Raw genomic sequence first — 19,416 nt, forward strand, 5'->3', positions numbered from 1 at the left:
AGCCTCACTTCTGGCAAACCCCGAGGTTATTCCTGAGGTTTAAAAGACCACCTGGGCCTCAGGCTGTTGAGATACAGATTGAATAGGAGCTGAGCTCCAAATCCTGGAGTCAGTCCTCCTGAGTTAGAATCCTGGCTCTGCCACTTACTAACTGTGTGACTTTGTGCAAATTATTTGATCTCTCTGTGCTGCTATTTTGTCATCTGTGTAAAGAGAATGAAAATATTAGGTATGAAATTTCTGATAGTTATCATTGTTGACTTACAAAAATGGCCATTTCATAAGCTTCGACCCCATACCGATGGCACCGCTGTGAAGGACTGCCGTGAAGATTAAATGAGTTACTTACCCATGGAAGCGCTTGATGAACATTTGCCTCTTTCCCATAAAAATAAACAGAAAAAAAGGCAAACTGAGAGAATACAGAATGAGAAACTATCAGCATCCAGTGGAGCTAAGGAGAGTTCCAGAGTTTCCATTCAGAATTAAGCAAAGTTCCACTGGATCACCCATGGCTCAAAAGCACATAGAATCAACTCTCAGACCAAACAGCTGTCTCCTTCCTGTGATAATCTGCCTCCTTCCAAAAAGTATTTAAGATGACTTACTATAAAACCTGTACTATACAGGACAGTTAAAGGCGGAGATACAAAGGGATTGCAGGGATCAGAGAGGATGGAAAAATGAAGGCAGGAACGTGGCATGGAAAGCTCAGAACCCTAAGGGCTGACAACACTTTCCTTCTCGGGGAGGTTCCATCTGGTGCGACGGCTGTCTGCGAATGGGCAGACGTGGCAGGAACACTGCCCTGGGTGTGAGTGTGAGTGGGTGTGTGTGTGACAGAGAAAGGGACTCTGTGATTCAGCACCAAGCGCTCAGGCAGAACGGATCATCTAAGCCAGAAGGGACAAAGGTAGAGGTTCCCAGTGAAATTCCCAAATGCCACATGTCCTCTGAAGTTGTTTTGGGTGCCTTGGAACTGTTCTCAACATTTCACAAGGCATAAAGAAAGCACAAACTTATATTTATATCTTTGGTTTGGGCTGGTCTTATTGCAACTCAGTGACCATGCCATGCAGACCAAAGCTCTGATTGACAGTTAAAAAAAGATCTTTCAAGCAAGGAGACCATGTTGTGAATATACTGTGCTATGGTGGGGAGACAGAAGCCTCCAGCTTAACTGAAACACACAGGCTCAAGTGGGCATTCTTGCTCCCTGCCCTTCAGTAGAAACTGGAAAGGAAGAGAAGCCCCCGGCCAGGCGTGGCCTTTTGAACCAGGCAAAGAGGTGTCCTGGAGAGAAGAGGAACATGTCTGAAGGAGGCTGCATCTTGGGAGAGGCTACATGGCGAGAGTCCCATGGAGCCGGGAGGGAAGGGGCTGGGTTGAAATGCCGGCAAAGCAGCGGCCAGCCAACAGGCCGGAGTGTGCAGTCCCAGGGCACGGGGACTCAGGAGCATAAGAGCACTTTCTGTGTGACTTTCTCAGGACCAGGGGTCTAGGCTTGGGAGCATCATTGTTTCCAGCCTGTTGGGGTTTTCTTTGTTTATTTTCAGTTAGTGTCCCTTGGTTTCAGAGCAAGCTGCCTTTGGAAAATCCCAGCCTACCTCAGAGGTGCCAGGGAGACAATGCCTGGAGGCTTCTCCCCAGCTGGGGCTGGAAGTGGTGCAAGTGGTTTGATACTGGAGATTCACAAGGGATTCAAACACAGAGGGCGGCGTGAGGGCCCCCCTGCCTGGGAGGCAGTAGGAGTGGTGTTTAAGTGCCAGGCTCTGGGGCCAGGCTGTCCAGGTTTGAACCCTGACCTTACCGTTAGCTGTAACTTTAATCCCAAGATACCTAACTAATCTATACCTCCATTTTGCAGTCTCTAAAATAAAGATGATAATAACTCCTTCCTCACTTAAGGAGTGAGGCTGTTGGGAGAATTCAATGGCCGAATTATACAAAATTGGTACTCTGGTTGCTCCAAGATGCTCAAATATCAGCAGTTTCAGGCATTTAAGCCTAATATCCATTAAGCCCATAAAACAGGGACTAGCACCTGGTAAGTGTGTAGTAACAATGGGCAATAAGTGCTCTTTACTATGTGTCAGGCGTGTTATGTATGCTGCATGTAAGGCTATATAATCCACCCAGCTATCCTGTGAGGCAGGAACTACACTATGCCCATTTTGCAGGAGAGGCACAGAAAAGTCAAGCAATTTGCACGGGTCTCAGCAGGGACTGGGTCTGAACCCAGGCGGTCTGGGACCAGAGCCCACCTTCTTACCATCATGCCTTACAGTCTTCTGACAGCTATTAGCATCACTACAGCTATTCCTGGGGAGCCTTATTCTGGAATCCTGAGCTCCAACCTCTGAGGGCCCTAGTTCTGCCCCTGCAAAGGGGTGTTCTTCTTCACCCTTCAATGCACCCACTTGCAGGGCACCCTGGTGCAGGCAGGGCTGCCTCTCACCTCCTCCATTTTTCTGGCACAGGTAGGGGAACCTCCAGATGTTGCCGAGGCCCACGGAGAAGCCGATCTGGGCCAGGATGTACTGCAGCTTGCTGTTCCAGGCCGGCCGGTCCTCTGCGTCCAGCTCCTCCTCCACCACCTTCTGCTTGCTGCCTGCCTCTCCGGCCACATTCAGCACGCTCTGCTTATAGTCCACGGGCTCCTCCAGGGCCAGCAGGTCGGCCACTGACTCGGTGACATGCTCGCCGCTGTGCTCACGCTGGGTCACCTTGCTGTTCTTAGGCATTGACGCCACTTGGGCCGTGCAGCCCTGCTCCCCAGCACGCAGAGAAGGTGGCACTCAGCTGCTGTCAGCTCCTTCTCATCCAGGGACCTGCAAATCCAGGGGAGGAGGAGAGGATTAGCTGGCCACTCCAGGGAGGTGGACACAGCCCAAATCAACTTCCCTCCACACACTTTGAGGCTGGGCAGAGGCCTCAAATTACGAGCGTGCCTTCTCTCCCCATCAGGAGGTGCCCACAGAGGAGCTCAAACTCCATTTCCCACAGGCCTTCCCATTAGAAGGTAAAACAAATAGGACAAAATAGGCAAAACCACACACCAAACCCAAATAAAGGGTTATCCATGATGACATTTCTCTCTTTCATGTTGCAGGGCCTGGAGTGCTCAAGACCCTGTGGAGGTGCCCACAGCCTTCCCCTTCCAGGGTAGCCAAGGTCGTGGCCAAGACCTAGCCCTCTTGTGTTCTATTTAGCCAAAATTACCTGGCGGGAGCCAGGGAAGCCAGTGTCTGCCTTCTCCAGGGTCTTTTTATTCAAAACGCAGTTCTTGTCCAGTAGGATCATCGAGAGCTTGTCAGAAATGCAGAATCTCAGGCCCATTCCAGACCTACTGAATCATTCTCTGCTTTTTTACAGGATCCCCAAGCTATTCAAAAGGACATTAATATTTGCAAAAAAAAAAAAAAAAAACAAACTCTGGAGCCCTCACCGTGGGGCGCCTGGACACCAGTGCCTATGGCCCCTCGTTCCCCTGGCAGGAGCAGCGGACCAGGCACAGTTAAGGATTCTGGCACCAGAGCCCGAGAGGCGTTTGCTCAGTGCCAACAAATCCTGGGCCATTGCTCAGCACTGACATTATCTGAGGGCCACTGCAGCCAAGAGCTGATTCTCCATCCTTCAGCGACAGTTTTACAGCAGATAATGTCTGCACAACACGGGCGGGGGAGGCAAACCCTCTCTGAGCCTGCCAGCCCTCATTTGTCTTTCATGCTTTCCCTTAAAGAAATAAAGCACCAAGAAAACGCATCCTTTGAAGAATCCCAACATTCCGTTACATTTCAAGGCACTTCCTCATTAAGGGGAGGTTGGAGGATTTAAAATTAAACACACGCACACCCCCGGCCCACAGTTGCCCTGCATCTTTCTAGGGATGTAAGCTACCCAGCTCTGTAATTCCTTTATTAAGGGAGCGGCTGTCTCTGCAAGCCGGGCTCCGTTTGTTCTCCCCGTACGCAAGTACCACCTGAACGGCACAGGCAAGGTCGCTGTGCAGCAGAAGGGCACAGGCTGCCCTTCCTGCTGTCCTTGACCCAACCTCCTGCCTGCCTCCAGCAAAGGCCCAACCTTCGAGGGGACCTGGCCAGCCAGATGGTGTTGCCCATGTAATGAAGCCGGGAGATGGGGACAACTGTCCATGCAGCCTTGTGGAGTTGGCCAGCCCTCCCCAGGCCAGGCCTTGGACCACATTAGTGGGTAACACCTCCCCTCCTCGTTACAGGGAGACAGTGAGTCTTTAGTGACTGCCTCTTCCCACCCCAGGAACAGTTAGGGTCTTGGGCTTTGGAGTAACTAGGACAGAGCTAGCCTGCCTAAAAGACCACAGAATTCCCTACAAAAAGCTCTCTTGGGATAAGAGTCTCTGTTGGGACTCACTTCACAGTGGGCCAGCTAACATCCCACTGTGTCCTGGAGGGTGTCCCAAGGGTGGCCCTTGTGTGTCTGTGGAACTTTCAGCCCTCAGTCTCCCTCGGGGCTGCTATGTTGCCCACACTACACAAGTGAAGGGTGGCCCCAGGGAGTTATGCAATGGGGAGGCCTGTGTCCTTCCCTGGGCTGACAGATAAGCCCCCTCCCCGCCTCAGCAGGTCCCAGTCCCCAGGGTGCTCAATTGGAGGAATGGCTACCTGTCTAGACACCTCCGCCTTCCCTACAGCTTACATCAACAGCTTTCACTGAAGATTAGAGCTGGGGATTAGGGCCGGGTCCCTCTGGAGACTGCAATGACTAGGGTGCCTTGGCTCAGAGCCTCCCTCCAGCTACTCTGTCTGCAGTGGGATTTGATCAGAACAATCTGCAATGCATTAGGTATGATTTACCGATCACCGAGCACAACTGGAGAAAACCAAGGGGGATTCCTGCAAGTCTGCAGAATTCATCTTGATGCTGACCAAATGGAGCCCATATTTCTCCTTAAATAGCCTAGCGAGTGGCAGCTCCAATCAGCAAGATGAGAAAGGGCTGGGAGGAAAAAAACACCTTTTTAAACCAGGAAGACCCGAGGACAAAGTTAGCACGTTCTGGTGAAGCCGGGGAAGGATGACCACAGCAGCGTCACAGCAACTGCAGGGCATCGGCTCAGTACGAGCTTCCTCCTTCTTCCCAAGATGTCTCTGACGCACATGAGCGTCCTGCATCACAGGATGGGACCAGAGGACTCCCTGTGCCATCGGGTTTGCAGGATGCCGAGTGCTAGCACAAATCTGCAAGCTGAGGCACTGGGCTGAGCTACAGTCACGACTGGAACCTGTGCCCAGTGAATGTGCTCCAGTGACAGCAAGGTCAGACTCTTAGAAATTAAGGCTGGAGGACCCTAGCAATCGCCCTACTCGACATTCTCATTTTACATTCAAGGAAATTGAGGCCCAGAGAGAGGAAGTGAAGTGCCCAAAGCTATAGGTTCTCCTGACACCCTGACCAGTCTTGCCCGGGGAGACTGGGTCAGACTCAGTAAGCAGGGGGTACACAGGGAGAAGCTGGGCATGGGGGCGTGGGGCATGGGCCTCGAAGTCAGACAAGCCTGGGTTTGAGGGTTCCCATTTAATTCATCCACTCATGCACTCACTCGCCTGACATGCATTTCCTGAGTGCCGCCCGCACACGGCTTCTGTTCTAGGTGCGAGGAATACAGCACAGAACAAAACAGGCAAGGTGCCTCCTCTCGTGCAGTTTGCGTGTTGCGTGGAAGGGCCAGATACTGAAGAAATGGATGTATCATGTAATGGCCAGTGGAGGGTCAGAGCAAGCCGGCAGGTGGCTCTTTTATGCTGGGTGGGCGGGCAGGGGGAAGTCAGGAAAGGCATCTCTGAGGAGGTGACATTTGAGCAGAGACCTGAACGTTATTTGAGAGAGGCCATTGGCAGAGGAGACACCAGACACAAAACTCCCCAAAAGGAAGAAGCGCTGAGAACTTCAGGGACAGCAAGTTGGCCAGAGGAGGTGGCGTGGGGAGAGGGCTGGGGAGAGCAGGGAGGCCTCTGCGTGAGGGGCAGCCACTGAGGACTTGGCCACACACTGGCTGTGTGCTCTTGGACAAGATCTTTAATTATGCATGCATCAGTCTCCTCCCGGGTAAAAGGATCTATTTAATGACAGTCCCCATCTCCCAGGGAGGGCCGCTGTGAGGATGCAACAAGTGGCTGTATATGGAGCGCCCAGCACAGAGCTCGGCACGCAGGAAGGATCCGAACGGCAGCAGCTGCATGGAAGCCTCACGATGTTTACCTTTACACACTTCAAATTATGCAAGTCCCATGTTTATATTTGGTCCCACAAATTCCATTTCTCCTCAGGAAGGGCCAAAGCGAGTTCACAGCAGGAGCAAAGGCGGGAAGTAGAGAAAGTATTTTGCAACACCTCAGGAACCCACTTTTGTCAGCGAGAACAGGCAACCTCTTAAGGCTGCTGGGTAGCGCCCCAAAAGTCCTACCACTCGCCCCACCCCACTGTCTAAGGAAACCAGGCAAGAGCCCCACAGCTCCAGGCTTGAGTTCAAAAGATCAGCAATATTATTACTAACAAAAAGAAGGCCTTGTATTGAAAGTTTAGCGTTGTTATTATTACTAAAAATATAGGCTGTACTTGTAATAGTTTGAAACCGTTTAAAAAAACGTTTTTTACATGCTCTACTGGTACAATATGGTGTGGTGATACTGCTCAGAAATCACATGGCCGGGGTTCAAATCCCAGGTTCACTGTGTACCAACTGCGTGGCCGGGGCAAGTTTCCTCACCTCGCTGAGCTTCAGTTTCCTCGTCTGACAAAGGAGGATGCCGACAGCGCCCACCTCTCGGCGCTGCGAGGAGGATAGGGCGCACTGGTCTGAGAACTGAGCCGGCAGCCAGGGGGTGCTCACAAACGGTGCCTCTTCCTGTGCGCTCACTCCATGCTCGCCCGGGCCCAGGCAAGCAAGCTGGCAGCTCTAGGCTGCAGATGGGGGTGCTGAGGCCAGGGTGGCACAAGGCGTGGCTCACGCCACACAGCTATCAGCACTCAGGTCTCCTCTCCTGTGCTCACTGCATTCTCCAGGCCAAAAGATTTTTAAAGGCAAGGTGCAGGCAGCAACTTGGAACAACCCTTCCTCCTTCACCCCAGTTCCCTGAAGTCTGAAGTCCAGGTACTGGGGAAAGGGTAGCTTTCAGCCCAGGGCCCCGGGGATCCAAAGTGTTCCCAGCCAATGATCCCAAAGCACTGCCTGGGACAAACACTGGGACCAAAGGACGCAGAGAGGAGTGACTCCTCTGCCTCTGCACCGGGCGAAGCCAGCCAGGATCCAGGCATCAGGAGGCCAAGTACTGCTCCTGACCAACTGTACAACCTGATGCCACTGCCCTGACCTCCCTGGGCCTCAGTTTCCCTGTGTGTAAAATGGGTTGGTGTGAACAGTCTCCAAGGCCCCTTTCAGCTTTAGCATTTATCCAGCGAGAGCCCCTCCTGCGTGGCACGTTCTGTCCCAGGCACCAGGAGCAGCAGGTTCTGCGGCCTATCTGTCCTGCCACCCCCCGTTGGCCAAGAGCCCACTGGGGCATTGTGGGGCTGTGTTAACAACCAGCCCAGCCGCACTCTAGTCATCCCCTGTAGTAGCCGGGGTGGGTTGGAGAGCTGCTTCCTCGAGCAGCGCGACAGTGCTGCAGTCGCACGGTACTCTGAAAGGAATGCCTCAATTACCGAAAGCACAACGCACAGGGGCTCGAGTGCCGAGCAAGCCCTAGGTGCCAGCTCGTCACTTAGCAACAGATGCTGCTTCCAGCTCAGAATAGCTCATGTGAGAGAGGCAGGACTGAGCGAGTGAACTGTGAATCTTCTTCAAAGGAGAAAAAAATAGCGCGACTAGGAGGCAGACAGGTAAAAATATCTCCTGCCAGAGGGCTGGTGGCTCCAGAACAGTTTTTCAAGCACTGCATCGGCAAGGAGCTCAAGGGCGTGGGAGGTGGCTGCTCTCACCCTACGACCCTCAAGGGCGTGGGAGGTGGCTGCTCTCACCCTACGACCCGGAGCCTCTCCACCCCACAGCCGCCAGAGAGCGGGTAAGGGGAGACAGGCCCTTCTGGAATGCTGAAGTCAGCCCTTCTGAGCACCTGCCTCCTGAGCCCGGGGTGTTTCTTGCTCAGGAAGGTTGTACCAGGAAACTCAAGGGACAAACAGAATCATTGAGTTTCCAAGGCAGACTCCCCAGGGGAGCTGAGTGGAGGAGCAGACAGTCAACTTCCGCCTTTGGGGAAGCAGGCGGTCACCTCACAGACCCCACGGGGCCCCGCCCAGCCAGCCCCGCTAGCTGTGGGTCTCGTGGCTCTGGAAAGGGTTCTGGGACCAAGCCCATCCTTGAAAAGAAAACTCTGCAACGGGCAGCTTGCAGAGCCATGAGGAGAGGAGAGCGGGGAAGGGGCCCCTGCTCCCAGGCACCAAAGTCAAGCCCAACTCAGGTATAGCCGGTGCTGAGAAGGAAACGCGGCCAGGTCCCCTGCCCCCGGAGGGTGCTTCACAGCTTCCTGGTTTCCACGTGACAGGCAGTCGTGGCCCAAACTATTCTGATTACCTCAGAGCCTCTGGGCTTCCGCTGAGCCCAATGCAGGTCAGACGGTTATCAGAGACACAAATTGTCCTCCAAATTATTTTCAATGGTTTAATGAAAACCCCGAAAAGCAACCGGAACAAAACGCCCCCGAAAAGGCCCGGCCCTGAACTGGGGGCCGCCCCCCCGGGAACGTTTTTGCCCAGGACACACCAGCTGGGACGCGGCACCATTCTTGACCTCCCTGTCCTCCACCCTCTCCAACTGTCACAGATGTGTCCTCTTCCTACCCTCTTGCCCGAGTTCAGACCTTCTCTCTGGCTAGATGCCTGCGGCGGCTCTCAACCCACTCACCGGCAGGCCATCCTGCACGTTGCCTCGTGTCACCCGCTCCCGCTGCCTACTGAAGGTAGCCCAGGCCCTTCCGAGGCAGTTGGTCCCCTCCGCCTCCTGGGCTTCCATGTGCCCCCCAGCCTATGCCCACCCTAGCTGCACTAACTCTCCCCCTCCTCTGCCTCCCGGAGCCTCCAGGCCCACTGCCTCGCCTCCATGGCACCTGCAGCACCCCTGGGAGTGAGCGATGGCACCCTCCTGCTTTGCCCTTCTCAGCACGCTCCTAGCAATAGTATTTTACCCTTTCACCGTTTGACTTCCTGGTACAGCTAATTGTTCACACGCCTCATCCCTTTTCTAAACAGGAAGCTCCTTGAAGGCAGGGACCAAGGTGTATTCAGCTTTGTGCCCGCCCTTCACCGCTCCCTGCCCGGCCAGGGCTGGCACACACAGGTTATCCTACAAATTTCTGTGGGTGGAACCTGGCACTTACAGCTGTTCTAGGGTCCCTGCCTTCTCATCCTCTCAGAACAACCTGCTTTCCATGTTGAAATCCTGACCACTGCCTCACCTTTGAAACAAAGAGGCAGGGGTGAAAGGCTACCAGGCTGCCTAGGGAGACGCTTAGACCTACTAGAAGTCTGCGTGCCCCAGCTGGGGGGACACTAATCGAGTGCAGCCCTGCAGCACATGTGGGGAGGACCGCAGGACTTGTTTCTTATCCATCTGTAAAATAGAGATCCACGCTTACCTACCAGCTACATCTGGTTACCACACGGATCAAGGTAGGAAGAGAAAGAAAAGCATATTGAGAAGTCAAATAAACAGAGGGGTAATTCTTTTACTCCATTTCACAGATTGGCCGGGTTTGTGTTTTTGATCTTCTATTCCATGTCACGGCTGACACCACCTTTGCTTCTGCAAGGCCAAATCCCGATATAATAATATGAGCTCAGTGAGTATGATATGAATGAAGTGAACGAGAGCATGAATGAACTGGCGCATTGTGAACTCCCCAAATTTTCTGTACCCTAACGTATTTTTCCAGCTTCCAGTCTTTCCCATTTTCTGATGCCAAGAGCATACCGTGCTCCAAGGGTACCCCAAGTGACAGTTTGGAAGCCAAGGTACCCTAAGAAGCCTGGCCATCATTCCATGACTTTTCGCCTCTTTTAAAGGAGTCAGTATTTGCGCTCTACTCTCCCTACTTTGTAGACAGGAGCCATTGTCACCGCAGAGAGATAACTTTTGGGTGGGCACAGTCTTCCCACAGGACTGGTGGGACCGTTCCAAACAACAAATCGGGCCAAGGGGCCAACAGGACCTTCTGCAACCCCACCTCACCTCCACGGTGCATTTGCTCAGCCTGTTCTCTTCAGTCGGTATTTCGTTGTCTCAGTCAAGAGGGAAGGGAAGCAGGAGCAGGGGCAGATGGCTCAGAGGGGGAGGAGCTGGCACTGGAAAGCGTGGGTGGGGCCAGTGCACGCGGATCTCTTGGTTCCACTTTCCCACTGTGTGTGTGGGGGATGCATGCTCAGTGGGCACGTAAGCAACGGCAGCGCCATGCCCCCTGTGCGTTCTCTCTTTACTGGAGTTCAGGGGCTGAGGGATCTACTGGGGGAAGTTCTGAAGGCGCACTGTGGTGCAGTAACAATAGCAATGACAGCAACGCACACCGGCCGTGATCCCGAGTACCCCTCTGTGGCAACCACTTTGCTGAGCACCGCACAGACACAATCTCCTTTCACTCTGCCAGGAATTGTGTCACGTAGGTGCCACTGTGATTCCCATTTCGCAGATGAAGACATGGAGGCTCAGAAGGATTAATTACTTATTTTCATTGAACTTAAAATCCTTTGATGCTGGCACTTTCTTGAACTTACCAGAAAGGGTCAATGGAAGGTTTTCACCAACTAGGTCACTGCTGCCATAGTCCCACAGCCATTTTGACTGCATGTCACATCCCAATTTTAAGATGTGGCGATGTGCAAAAATATGCATCTTGGAATGGATGAAATAAGGCTACTCATCCATGGGCACACGGTCAAAAAGTGGAGGCCTTCGGATCTGCACCGACAGTCTGACTCTGGACCTGACTCAACCTCGATGCTATCGTGGGCTTTAAGATCACGGTTTAGAGCCAGAAAAACCTAAATCTGAGTCCTGCTCTGCCACTTACTAGCTGTGCGTTTCAGGGAAAGTACACAACCCTTCTCAGCTTCAGCTTCTGGGTCTGGAAAGATGGGGACGAAGCCTCCCACCTCCCAGCATTGCCATGAGCAAAAAGGAGGCAACACGAGGGCTGTGCTCCCCTCAGGCCGGGCCCTCAGAGGCACGCCGTGAACCAGTGCCAGCTGCCCCCTCGTGTGAGAACACGGAAAATGGGCATGAGAAGAAATTGAGGCATACCCACCCAGTCCCACAATGCCCTGGACCTGGTGGAATGAGCACCTGGGAGCCTGAGACACAGGGGATGGCGGGGGGGTGCTGAGCTAAGTACTCCAACTGACTCCTCACTTCCCTCTTGGGCTGGAAAGAGAATGGAGCCCAGCGACTCCTGTAAATTAGAGGTACTACTGAAATATGGGGTTTTAAAATATTCCTCTATTTTCCCTCTCTCTTCCCTCCTTCTTTTCCTTTCCTTCTTTCAACAAATAGTTACTGAACACTGTGGACTAGGCCCTGTTCTAGCGCAGCAGAGAACAGAGCAAACAATGGCCCTGCCCTGTGGGATTTCTATTCTAGTGCAGAGGGACAATTAAAAATCAGACAAGGCTGGGCGCGGTGGCTTACACCTGTAATCCTAGCTCTCTGGGAGGCCGAGGCGGGCTGATCGTTTGAGCTCAGGAGTTCGAGACCAGCCTGAGCAAGAGTGAGACCCCGTCTCTACTAAAAAAATAGAAAGAAATTAACTGGATAACTAAAAATATATAGAAAAATTAGTCGGGCATGGTGGTGCATGCCTGTAGTCCCAGTTACTCAGGAGGCTGAGGCAGGAGGATTGCTTGAGCCCAGGAGTTTGAGGTTGCTGTGAGCTAGGCTGACGCCACGGCACTCTAGCCCGGGCAACAGAGTGAGACTCTGTCTCAAAAAAAGTAAAAAAATCAGGCAAATATATAATTTAGAGTGCACATATAGACATATACTATGTCTGCAGTATAGATAAATATATCAAATAAATGAGGAGATGGAGTGGGGCAGGGAGGCACGCTCTGATAAGGCGACACGAAGACCTGAGGAGAGTGGGAGATGGGCCATGTGGACATCCTGGAAAGCATCAGGGCAGAGGTGACAGGGAGGGCAAAGGCCCTGAGGCAGTACCAGCAGGCTTGGTGAGTACAAGGAACACGGTGAGTACAGAGGGCCACGCGCTCAGGCGCCCTGAGCAAGGGAGAGCGGGAGGTCCTGTGCTAGGAAGACAGCGAGTGTCCAGGGAAGGCAGGACTCAGAGGCCATGGGAAGGAGGAAGAATTTCTTTCAAGGCTAATGGGAAGCCATGGGAGGTTTTCAAGCAGAGGAGTGATGTGAGCCAACTACTTTAGAAGGGATTCCCGGATGCCTATAGCCCAACCAGTGGGCAACAGGGAGGGTGGGTAAGTGGTGGTGGAGATGTGGTTTGGGCTGTTGGATGAGGGGTTTTAGGGTTTGAAGAGAGAGGGAAACAGAGGGCCTCAGGTGCTGAAAGGCACACTAGGTCCTAGACAGATGGAGGACCCATGAAAGTATATCCATTTGGAAAAATGAAATTAAAAAGAAATCAAATGTAAAAATAAAAATCTGGAGCAACAAGTGAAGGCCTTACTGCCTTCTTCCCCCATTCATGGGGCCCCCCATGGTGACAGACAGGCCCTCACAGCATCTGCCCAAATCCTCTGACCTGAATTTTCTTAAAGCTACTACTTTCTCTTGCCTCAGAGAGAGAAGCAAGGGTGTCCAATTACCTGAGTTACCCAACAGACTGCTCAAGAGCACTTGAAGGAATAGTGATCAGAAACTCTTAATTACAGTCCCAACATGATGTCTCTTTCCTGAGAACAGGAAGGGTTTGTGTCTCTTTCCTCGCCAGGTTTCAGTGCAGCTTTGTGGAGGGCTGGGCAGAAAAGTGCTCCTATTGGGAACGAATCACAGGTGACCTACTATGCTTCCACATGTTATTTACCCTTGCAACAACGTGAGGTAAAGTATAATCCTCATTTTCCAGATGAAGAAGCCTAGGCTAAGAGAAGGTAACTATCATGTACAAGGTTACCCAGCCATGAAATGGAAGAGGGGACATTCAGACTGTGATCTAGCAGACCCTGTAGCCCATATACCTCCAATGTACTGGTGCTTTCCAATCTTTTACACGTCATGACTCACAGAGGAAATAACACTGGTATGGCACACTGGGCTCCACCACCCTAGGCTACCCCAGGCTACTCCAAAGGGTGAGGGCATCATATTATTTCTGGGCCACATGATACCCATCTGTGGCACTGGTTGGGAGGTTCTGCAAGTACCATGTTGCCTTGCAAACCGATACACCTAAATCTCAGTCAGGAAGTCAACGTTGGAACAAGATCATCTACCACCATGTCTCCCTAAGGTCAGGAACTTCCTCATTCAGCCAAGTCCTTTCCCAAAGCTCACAACATAATGCAATTTGGGGGACTGGTCAGCTGTTCTAGAGGAGTTCCCAGATTACTAGCAGGCAGATGGCCCCAGTGTTGTGGCAGGACCGTGGACAGCGCCCACCAGGGCATCCTGGGACAAGCTGGGATTACTAAACACAGGAACATCTGCTGTCCTTCCTTTGGATCTGGGGAAGATAAGGAAGGACCATGTCTTCACTGAATACTCACCTGGCAGCACCTGCTGGAACTACTGCATTGGATGACTGTTCACACCTCTTGCAAGGTAGCTTTAGCAAACAGCACTCTGCCCCGTGTACAGCTTGTGAGGGATTTAAAACCACAGGAGACCAGGAGTCTTATAATTAAAGAAAAATGCAACCAGTAGGATTTTGGAGTGTGGACCAATGAATGTTATTTGCAGTTGAAAGAATAGGTAGTAAATTAGTGGTGCACCGAATCCAACAGAAATTCTAATTAGACCAGTAACTAGGGATGGTGGAATAGAGAAAGAAGCAACTTGTTATCTCTAAGTGACGTACTAGGCGGGCTCTGGAAGGCAGAGTGGCAGCTCAGTGGGTCGACTGCAGCCAATGAGATGACCCCAGGGCCTGGGAGCTGGCGCACTGGCTCCTCTGGCCCCACACGTGCCCCTCTCCCACTCCTCCAGAGGCCACGGAACGGACAGAGCTTTAACCCTCGACTCCAAAGTTGGGGACTAGGCAGCCTAAGACTCACCTGACCCCAAATTATTCTCTAACAAAACATACCGGGTTCTGAACATGAGAATAATTTATACAGTAATTCATATCTCATCTGAGCTTATGTTCTCACATGTGAGTTTTCTGCACATAGTGAATATCTAATAATATTTTTTTAGAAAAACTGGATTTGCCTATAGATGAACAATGTTTTAATTAAAAAAATTACTCACAGGAAGAGGAAGAGGAAAAAGAATTATCGAAGGACTGAACCTCCACCAAACAGCAGCCTATGAAGCAAGGGCCTCTGGGAAGTCCTCTCTGTCCGCCGAGGGGGAGGGGCCATCAACGCTCACATTGCAGTTACCCGCCCTCATTTACGGGAACTTCCCCACTGAGATCTCAGGTGTTTCGGAGGCAGCACGCAAGCTAAGACAGCATGGGCCTGTTCCTCTGAGGATGACAATTTCTCAGAGAGAGAAGAGACAGAGAAGCAGGAGGAATCAGAGGCCAGGTTTCCCAGAACGCCCAAGGACACACGTGGCAGAGCTGCTGGGGTGAGGAGAGAGTGCGCTCTTTGTGGGACGAGACCAGGAAGCTAGCAGCATCCCTCCAAGCAGCCCCTGCCAGCAACTGCTGTAAATAACCTTGGAGTGTTGGCAGTGTTGCTCTGGGGTATGGGGCCTCATCACAAACTGCCGCAAATCCCTGGCACACGCCCTCCAGCAGAGAAACCTGACACACCAGGGCTCCCATCAGCGACTGGCCATCTTTGATTCTGCAGATGCAGAAATTCTCAGGGCAACACCCACCCTGCTCCAACTCTCCTCTCACCGCTGCAGGTACCAGCCCTGACTTGGATAAACTTGAAGGGAATGAGGTTCGGGTGGCAGAGGTCAGGAAGAGAAAGAACAGGGACAGGACAAAAAAGCACCAAGATAGAGCCTGGGATCTTTTTCTGCATTGCAACCCACCTGGAACCAAACACCATATTCCCCAAACCTTGGAAGTTTGGGTGTGTTCATTTTCTACCCGTTCCCCATTGGTACAGGCCCATTGCTCCCTTTCCCAGGGCACTAGCTTAAAAAACTGGACCCACACGTTTAGACTACCTTGTCTGGGTAAATGCCTAGGCTGTCGGCAAACATTTATTAAGAACTTATTATAGAAACATATCACAGAGCGCTTAAGAGCATGAAGGCTGACAGACTGAGTTCCAATTCTCTGGTTGCCACTCACTCCCTATGACCTTGAACAAATTATTTAACCTCTCTGAGCCTCAAATTCCACATCTACAAACTGTGGATAGCAATATCTGTCTCCTGGGATCGCAGTAAAGATTAAACGAGATGGTCCCAGCATCAAGCACTTAGCACAGCACAGAAGCCTCAGTAAAACCTGGATATTATCATTGCGTGCCAAGCCCGGTGTGAGCTGCTGGAATCCAGAACCGTACTTGCCCCTCCTAAAACATGAAGAGCAGGCATTCCCCATAGACCACTGCCCCACGTGAGTGGGGATAGTGCTCTAACAGGCAGGTCCACCCATGGCACTGTGCTTCTGACCTCTGGCAGCCTGCAACAGCACTCAGGGGAGGCTGGCATAAGGGCTGAGATGACAGAGTTTTTTCCCATCCTTGTGCTCTAGATGCTTGGCTGTGAGGACTCCCTGCAGCCCAGCCTGGGAGCAAGTGATAACTCAGACCTGGTTCTAGGGGGAAAAAAGCTTAAATTCGTCTTCCCTTTAAACCATTCTGCTGCTTATCTTAGCAGCTTTAAAGGAATTAATGATGAATTGTCCTGCAGCAGGAAACCTGGAGGGGAAGGAAGAATGAGGGAAGGGAGGGTGCACAGACAGTAGGAACCTGCCTCTCTAGAATCCACTCATCTGTCTCCGTCATCCTTGCCGTTTGCTCCCAGATCCAATGGGCAGGGCATGGATTCCAGAGTGAATGGTGAATGCGATACACACACACACACACACACACACACACACACACACACACATTTGCAGTAGCAGACTGGAGTCCCCTGGGTCAGCAAGACCTCTTCCTTGCTGCATTGGGGATCCCTTTATTGCCTTCACTTCTTAAGATGCACACAACTTAGCTCAGCACCAAGTCTAGACATATCACAGAGGAAGGAGCAAGGGCCCAGGAGCCTTCAGAAAAGTAGGAGACACATTCCTTTCCTCTCCAGGAAAGGCCAGCCTCACCTCTCCCAAACAGTTCTCTCACAGCTGCCAACTCTGTTACAACAGAATGGGTGGGGAGGGTGATGGCAAGACCTGGTCAAAGAAAAAGGACCCTGGAAGCCCATCCAGCAGGGGCCACAGCTTAGACCACGCCACAGTCATGAGCGATTCCAAGGAGTCAAGGCCTGTGCTGGAGTCTCACCCTGGAGATATTGCAGGTGGCTGAGGGCAGCTAGCAGACCCAGCACAGCCAGACCATCCTACCCCGACGCTAATCCTGCTCTTCCTCGGGCTTCCCCATTCCGGGTCTCTCTGGGAGACTTGAGGGCTGGAATTAGGTCTGTCTGAAGTAGCGTTATGGGTCCTTCCTAATCACATGGGAAGCCCGGACTTTCACTCGTCTCCACACCCCTCCTCATGCCGGAGCAGGGGCAGGGAGAGAAAGAATCGCCTCTACTGAAGGTCCTTAAGGAAAGGCGTGAGGAACTAACATGTACAAGCTCCTGCTACGTGTCCAGCACTGGGTTCCAAATAAGCCTAAAGGGCTCAAAATAAGCCAGAAGAAAAGGTCCCACAGGCATCCTCATTTCACAACTGAGGAAACAGGCTCCAGAGGAGAAGTGACTTGCCGGAGGTCACCCTACTGGCACAGGACAGAGCCCTGGGCTAAGTTCTGATCACAGTGGCAGGGCCCTTCAATACCTGCCCCAACCTGGCCCTGCTCACCTTCCCCTCGGAGCCAGAGCTCCAGGACCCTAGCTCAGCAGCCAGGCAGCCTGAGCTGTGCTTGGCTCCCTCCGAGGACTTGCCCACCTCCGCCCAGAACACTTGGGGCTCAGGCTGTTCCTGCTCACGAGTCCTGCTAAAGAACTCCATTCAGCTCACGAGCAGCTGACACACGACTCTGTGTGTGACTCAGGCCAAACAAACTCACTCCAGTCAGAGCTGGTGGGCACCATGTGCCTCCTGCACTGACTCACCCTCCAGGCTGAACTGCAGGGATTTGCTGAAACTCAACCGCCTACCTAGCCACAGCTGCTCCTGAGCAAAAGAGGAAAAGCCGGCAGAGGAGCTAGTGCCTCTGATGGTCCCCATGGATGGGCCATGGACAAGGACAACCTGGTGTGACCTCAGAGCCCTTCCTGCCCAGGTGATGGGTCAGCCTCACCCAGCAAGGGAATAATGTAAGCACAGCATGAGACGTAAGAGCCCCAACTGTTGACCTCAATGCATCCGACCTTGTTCTCGAGACAGCAGTGAGAATGTCCAGCAAAGCCTTAACAGCTAGGCTCTAATTAAAGTTTTGGTTGAAATTTTTTGGAGCCATTACAGGATTGTCTTAGTTCCCGTAAGTTCCTTTTAACAAGGGCAGTGCCCTCAAAAGAATCATCTTTCTCTACACCACTCCCCTGCCTTCCCAACCCAACCCCATCTGCCTCATGTTCACAGCTGAATTGCCCCAAAGATAGCTCTGGTTAGAGATTTCCTAATCCAAAAGGCCCATTAAAATATTTTTCAAAAAAAAGGGAAAGAGGAATGCGATCTTTTTTCTTTCTTTTTTTTTTTTTTAAGCAAACTTGACAGCTACTAGGTCCTGTAAGGTGAGTGGTCTTGGGATTTCTGAACTGGAGCCCTGACAGGCCTGTTCGAGCTTTAAAAGGAAACATCACGCTTCCTGCCAAGACAGCGGCGCCCCTGGGGGAGCTCGGCCCTCCTTGTAGTACTGCGAGCATCGCTTCAGGGCACGGCTCACACAGGTATAAATGTGGCAGAGGCCTCTCGACCGCGACGGCGCCCCCTACGGATCGGCACCCCTATCTCTGCCATTCTGTTCCCAGATGCGCTTCCCTGGAGAAAGGGCTCTCCGCTAGCTCGGAATCCTGCGAGGACCAGCCTCAGTCCAGGGAATTAAATATTCGTCTCGGGCGTGAGCGTTCCGCTTCTCTTGCCAATGTTACTGTCAAGGTCACGGGCCTGAGGCCGAGCGGCTGAGGCTGGGGTCCCCAGCCTCGCAGGAGCCTCCCCGCGGAATTGCGCCCTGGGCGCGCAGCTTCAGCCGGCGGGACCTGCAAGGCAGACCTCCTCTCGGTTCTCGGCGGGCGCTGGCTTCCGCAGCTCAGCCCAATTACCTCTGGAGTCCTCGGGCCCTCCAGAGCACCAGCAGCTCAAGCCTGATGTCCAACCCGTGCGCGCGCCGCGCGCTGGGCACCCGGGATGCGCCGGAGGAGCGCGGGCCCCGGGGCTCCGTCGCCAGGCAACGGCGGCTGGAGCAGCGGGAGGAGCCCAGGGCTAGTGCAAGGTCGGACGAATGCAGGGGCAGTGTCGCCTCGCACCTGAGTCCTTAGGCCTCCCTGACTGGGGCGGGGCCGAAACAGGGAAAGTTGCGGTGGCTGGCTCAGTAAAGCCCAGCGGGGCTCGGCCGGCGACTCACCTGTCCCGCGGAGGCCGTCGCGCGGACTCGACCGGTGCACTTCGGCCAAGCAGCTGCGGTCCTCGACGGGTCGCGGCGCACAGCCCCTCCCACGGGCAGCCCGAGTCTGGCGGCCACAGGCCGGCTGGGGTGGCCCGAAGCTGCGCGCCGGCGCACGCGACTCGGCTCGCGACTCTGCTCGTTCCTCACTCCCTCCCTCGCAGCCAGTCCCAACCCAGCTCCCGTCTGCCGCGCGCTCGGGGCTCAGAGGAGCGGCCGGGGGACCCGGGTCCCGCGGCGGAAGGAGCGCGTGCGGCTGCGAAGGCTCGGACCAAGTGCCGTCCTCCCCGCGCCCTGGCCGCGCCGGCTCTGCGGAGCGGAACGGAGCTGGGCGGAGCCCGGCGCGCACTGTTCCCTCGCATTCCGAAAGGCCACCCTGGCGGCGGGGCGCCGTGACGCAGGCTTGACTCACGCGCGGGCCGCGTCAACGAGAGGGGCCGTGAGCGAGGCTCTGATGGCCGACGCAAGCAGAGGGGTGGGCGGGGAGCGGGAGAGGGGAGTGCGGGGGACGTAGCTTCTTGAGGCCCCTGGTCAGGGGACCCAGACCCTGGAGCCCTCAATCGGGAGTTTCTGTCCTTGGAG

At 53.4% G+C, this 19,416-nt stretch overlaps 1 protein-coding gene across 2 annotated transcripts in view; it reads right to left on the reverse strand.

Moving 5' to 3' along the window:
* Positions 1-19,184, reverse strand: part of SLC6A17 (solute carrier family 6 (neutral amino acid transporter), member 17) — a 45,897-nt gene extending 26,713 nt beyond the window's left edge. Inside the window, exons 1-2 of one of the 2 annotated variants that reach the window (XM_012663371.1) lie at positions 18,796-19,184; positions 2,459-2,831 (exon numbers count right to left, since the gene is read on the reverse strand). In XM_012663371.1, coding sequence (XP_012518825.1) covers positions 2,459-2,744 — 286 coding nt within the window. In that variant the 5' untranslated portion in view covers positions 2,745-2,831; positions 18,796-19,184. Of the gene's footprint in view, positions 1-2,458; positions 2,832-18,795 lie in introns of those variants that run through there. The other variant, XM_012663372.1, reaches the window with a different exon arrangement.
* Positions 19,185-19,416: the final 232 nt, after the last annotated feature.

The sequence above is a fragment of the Propithecus coquereli genome, unplaced genomic scaffold (genome assembly GCF_000956105.1).
Source record: "Propithecus coquereli isolate 6110/MARCELLA unplaced genomic scaffold, Pcoq_1.0 Scaffold802, whole genome shotgun sequence".
Lineage (NCBI taxonomy): Eukaryota > Metazoa > Chordata > Mammalia > Primates > Indriidae > Propithecus > Propithecus coquereli.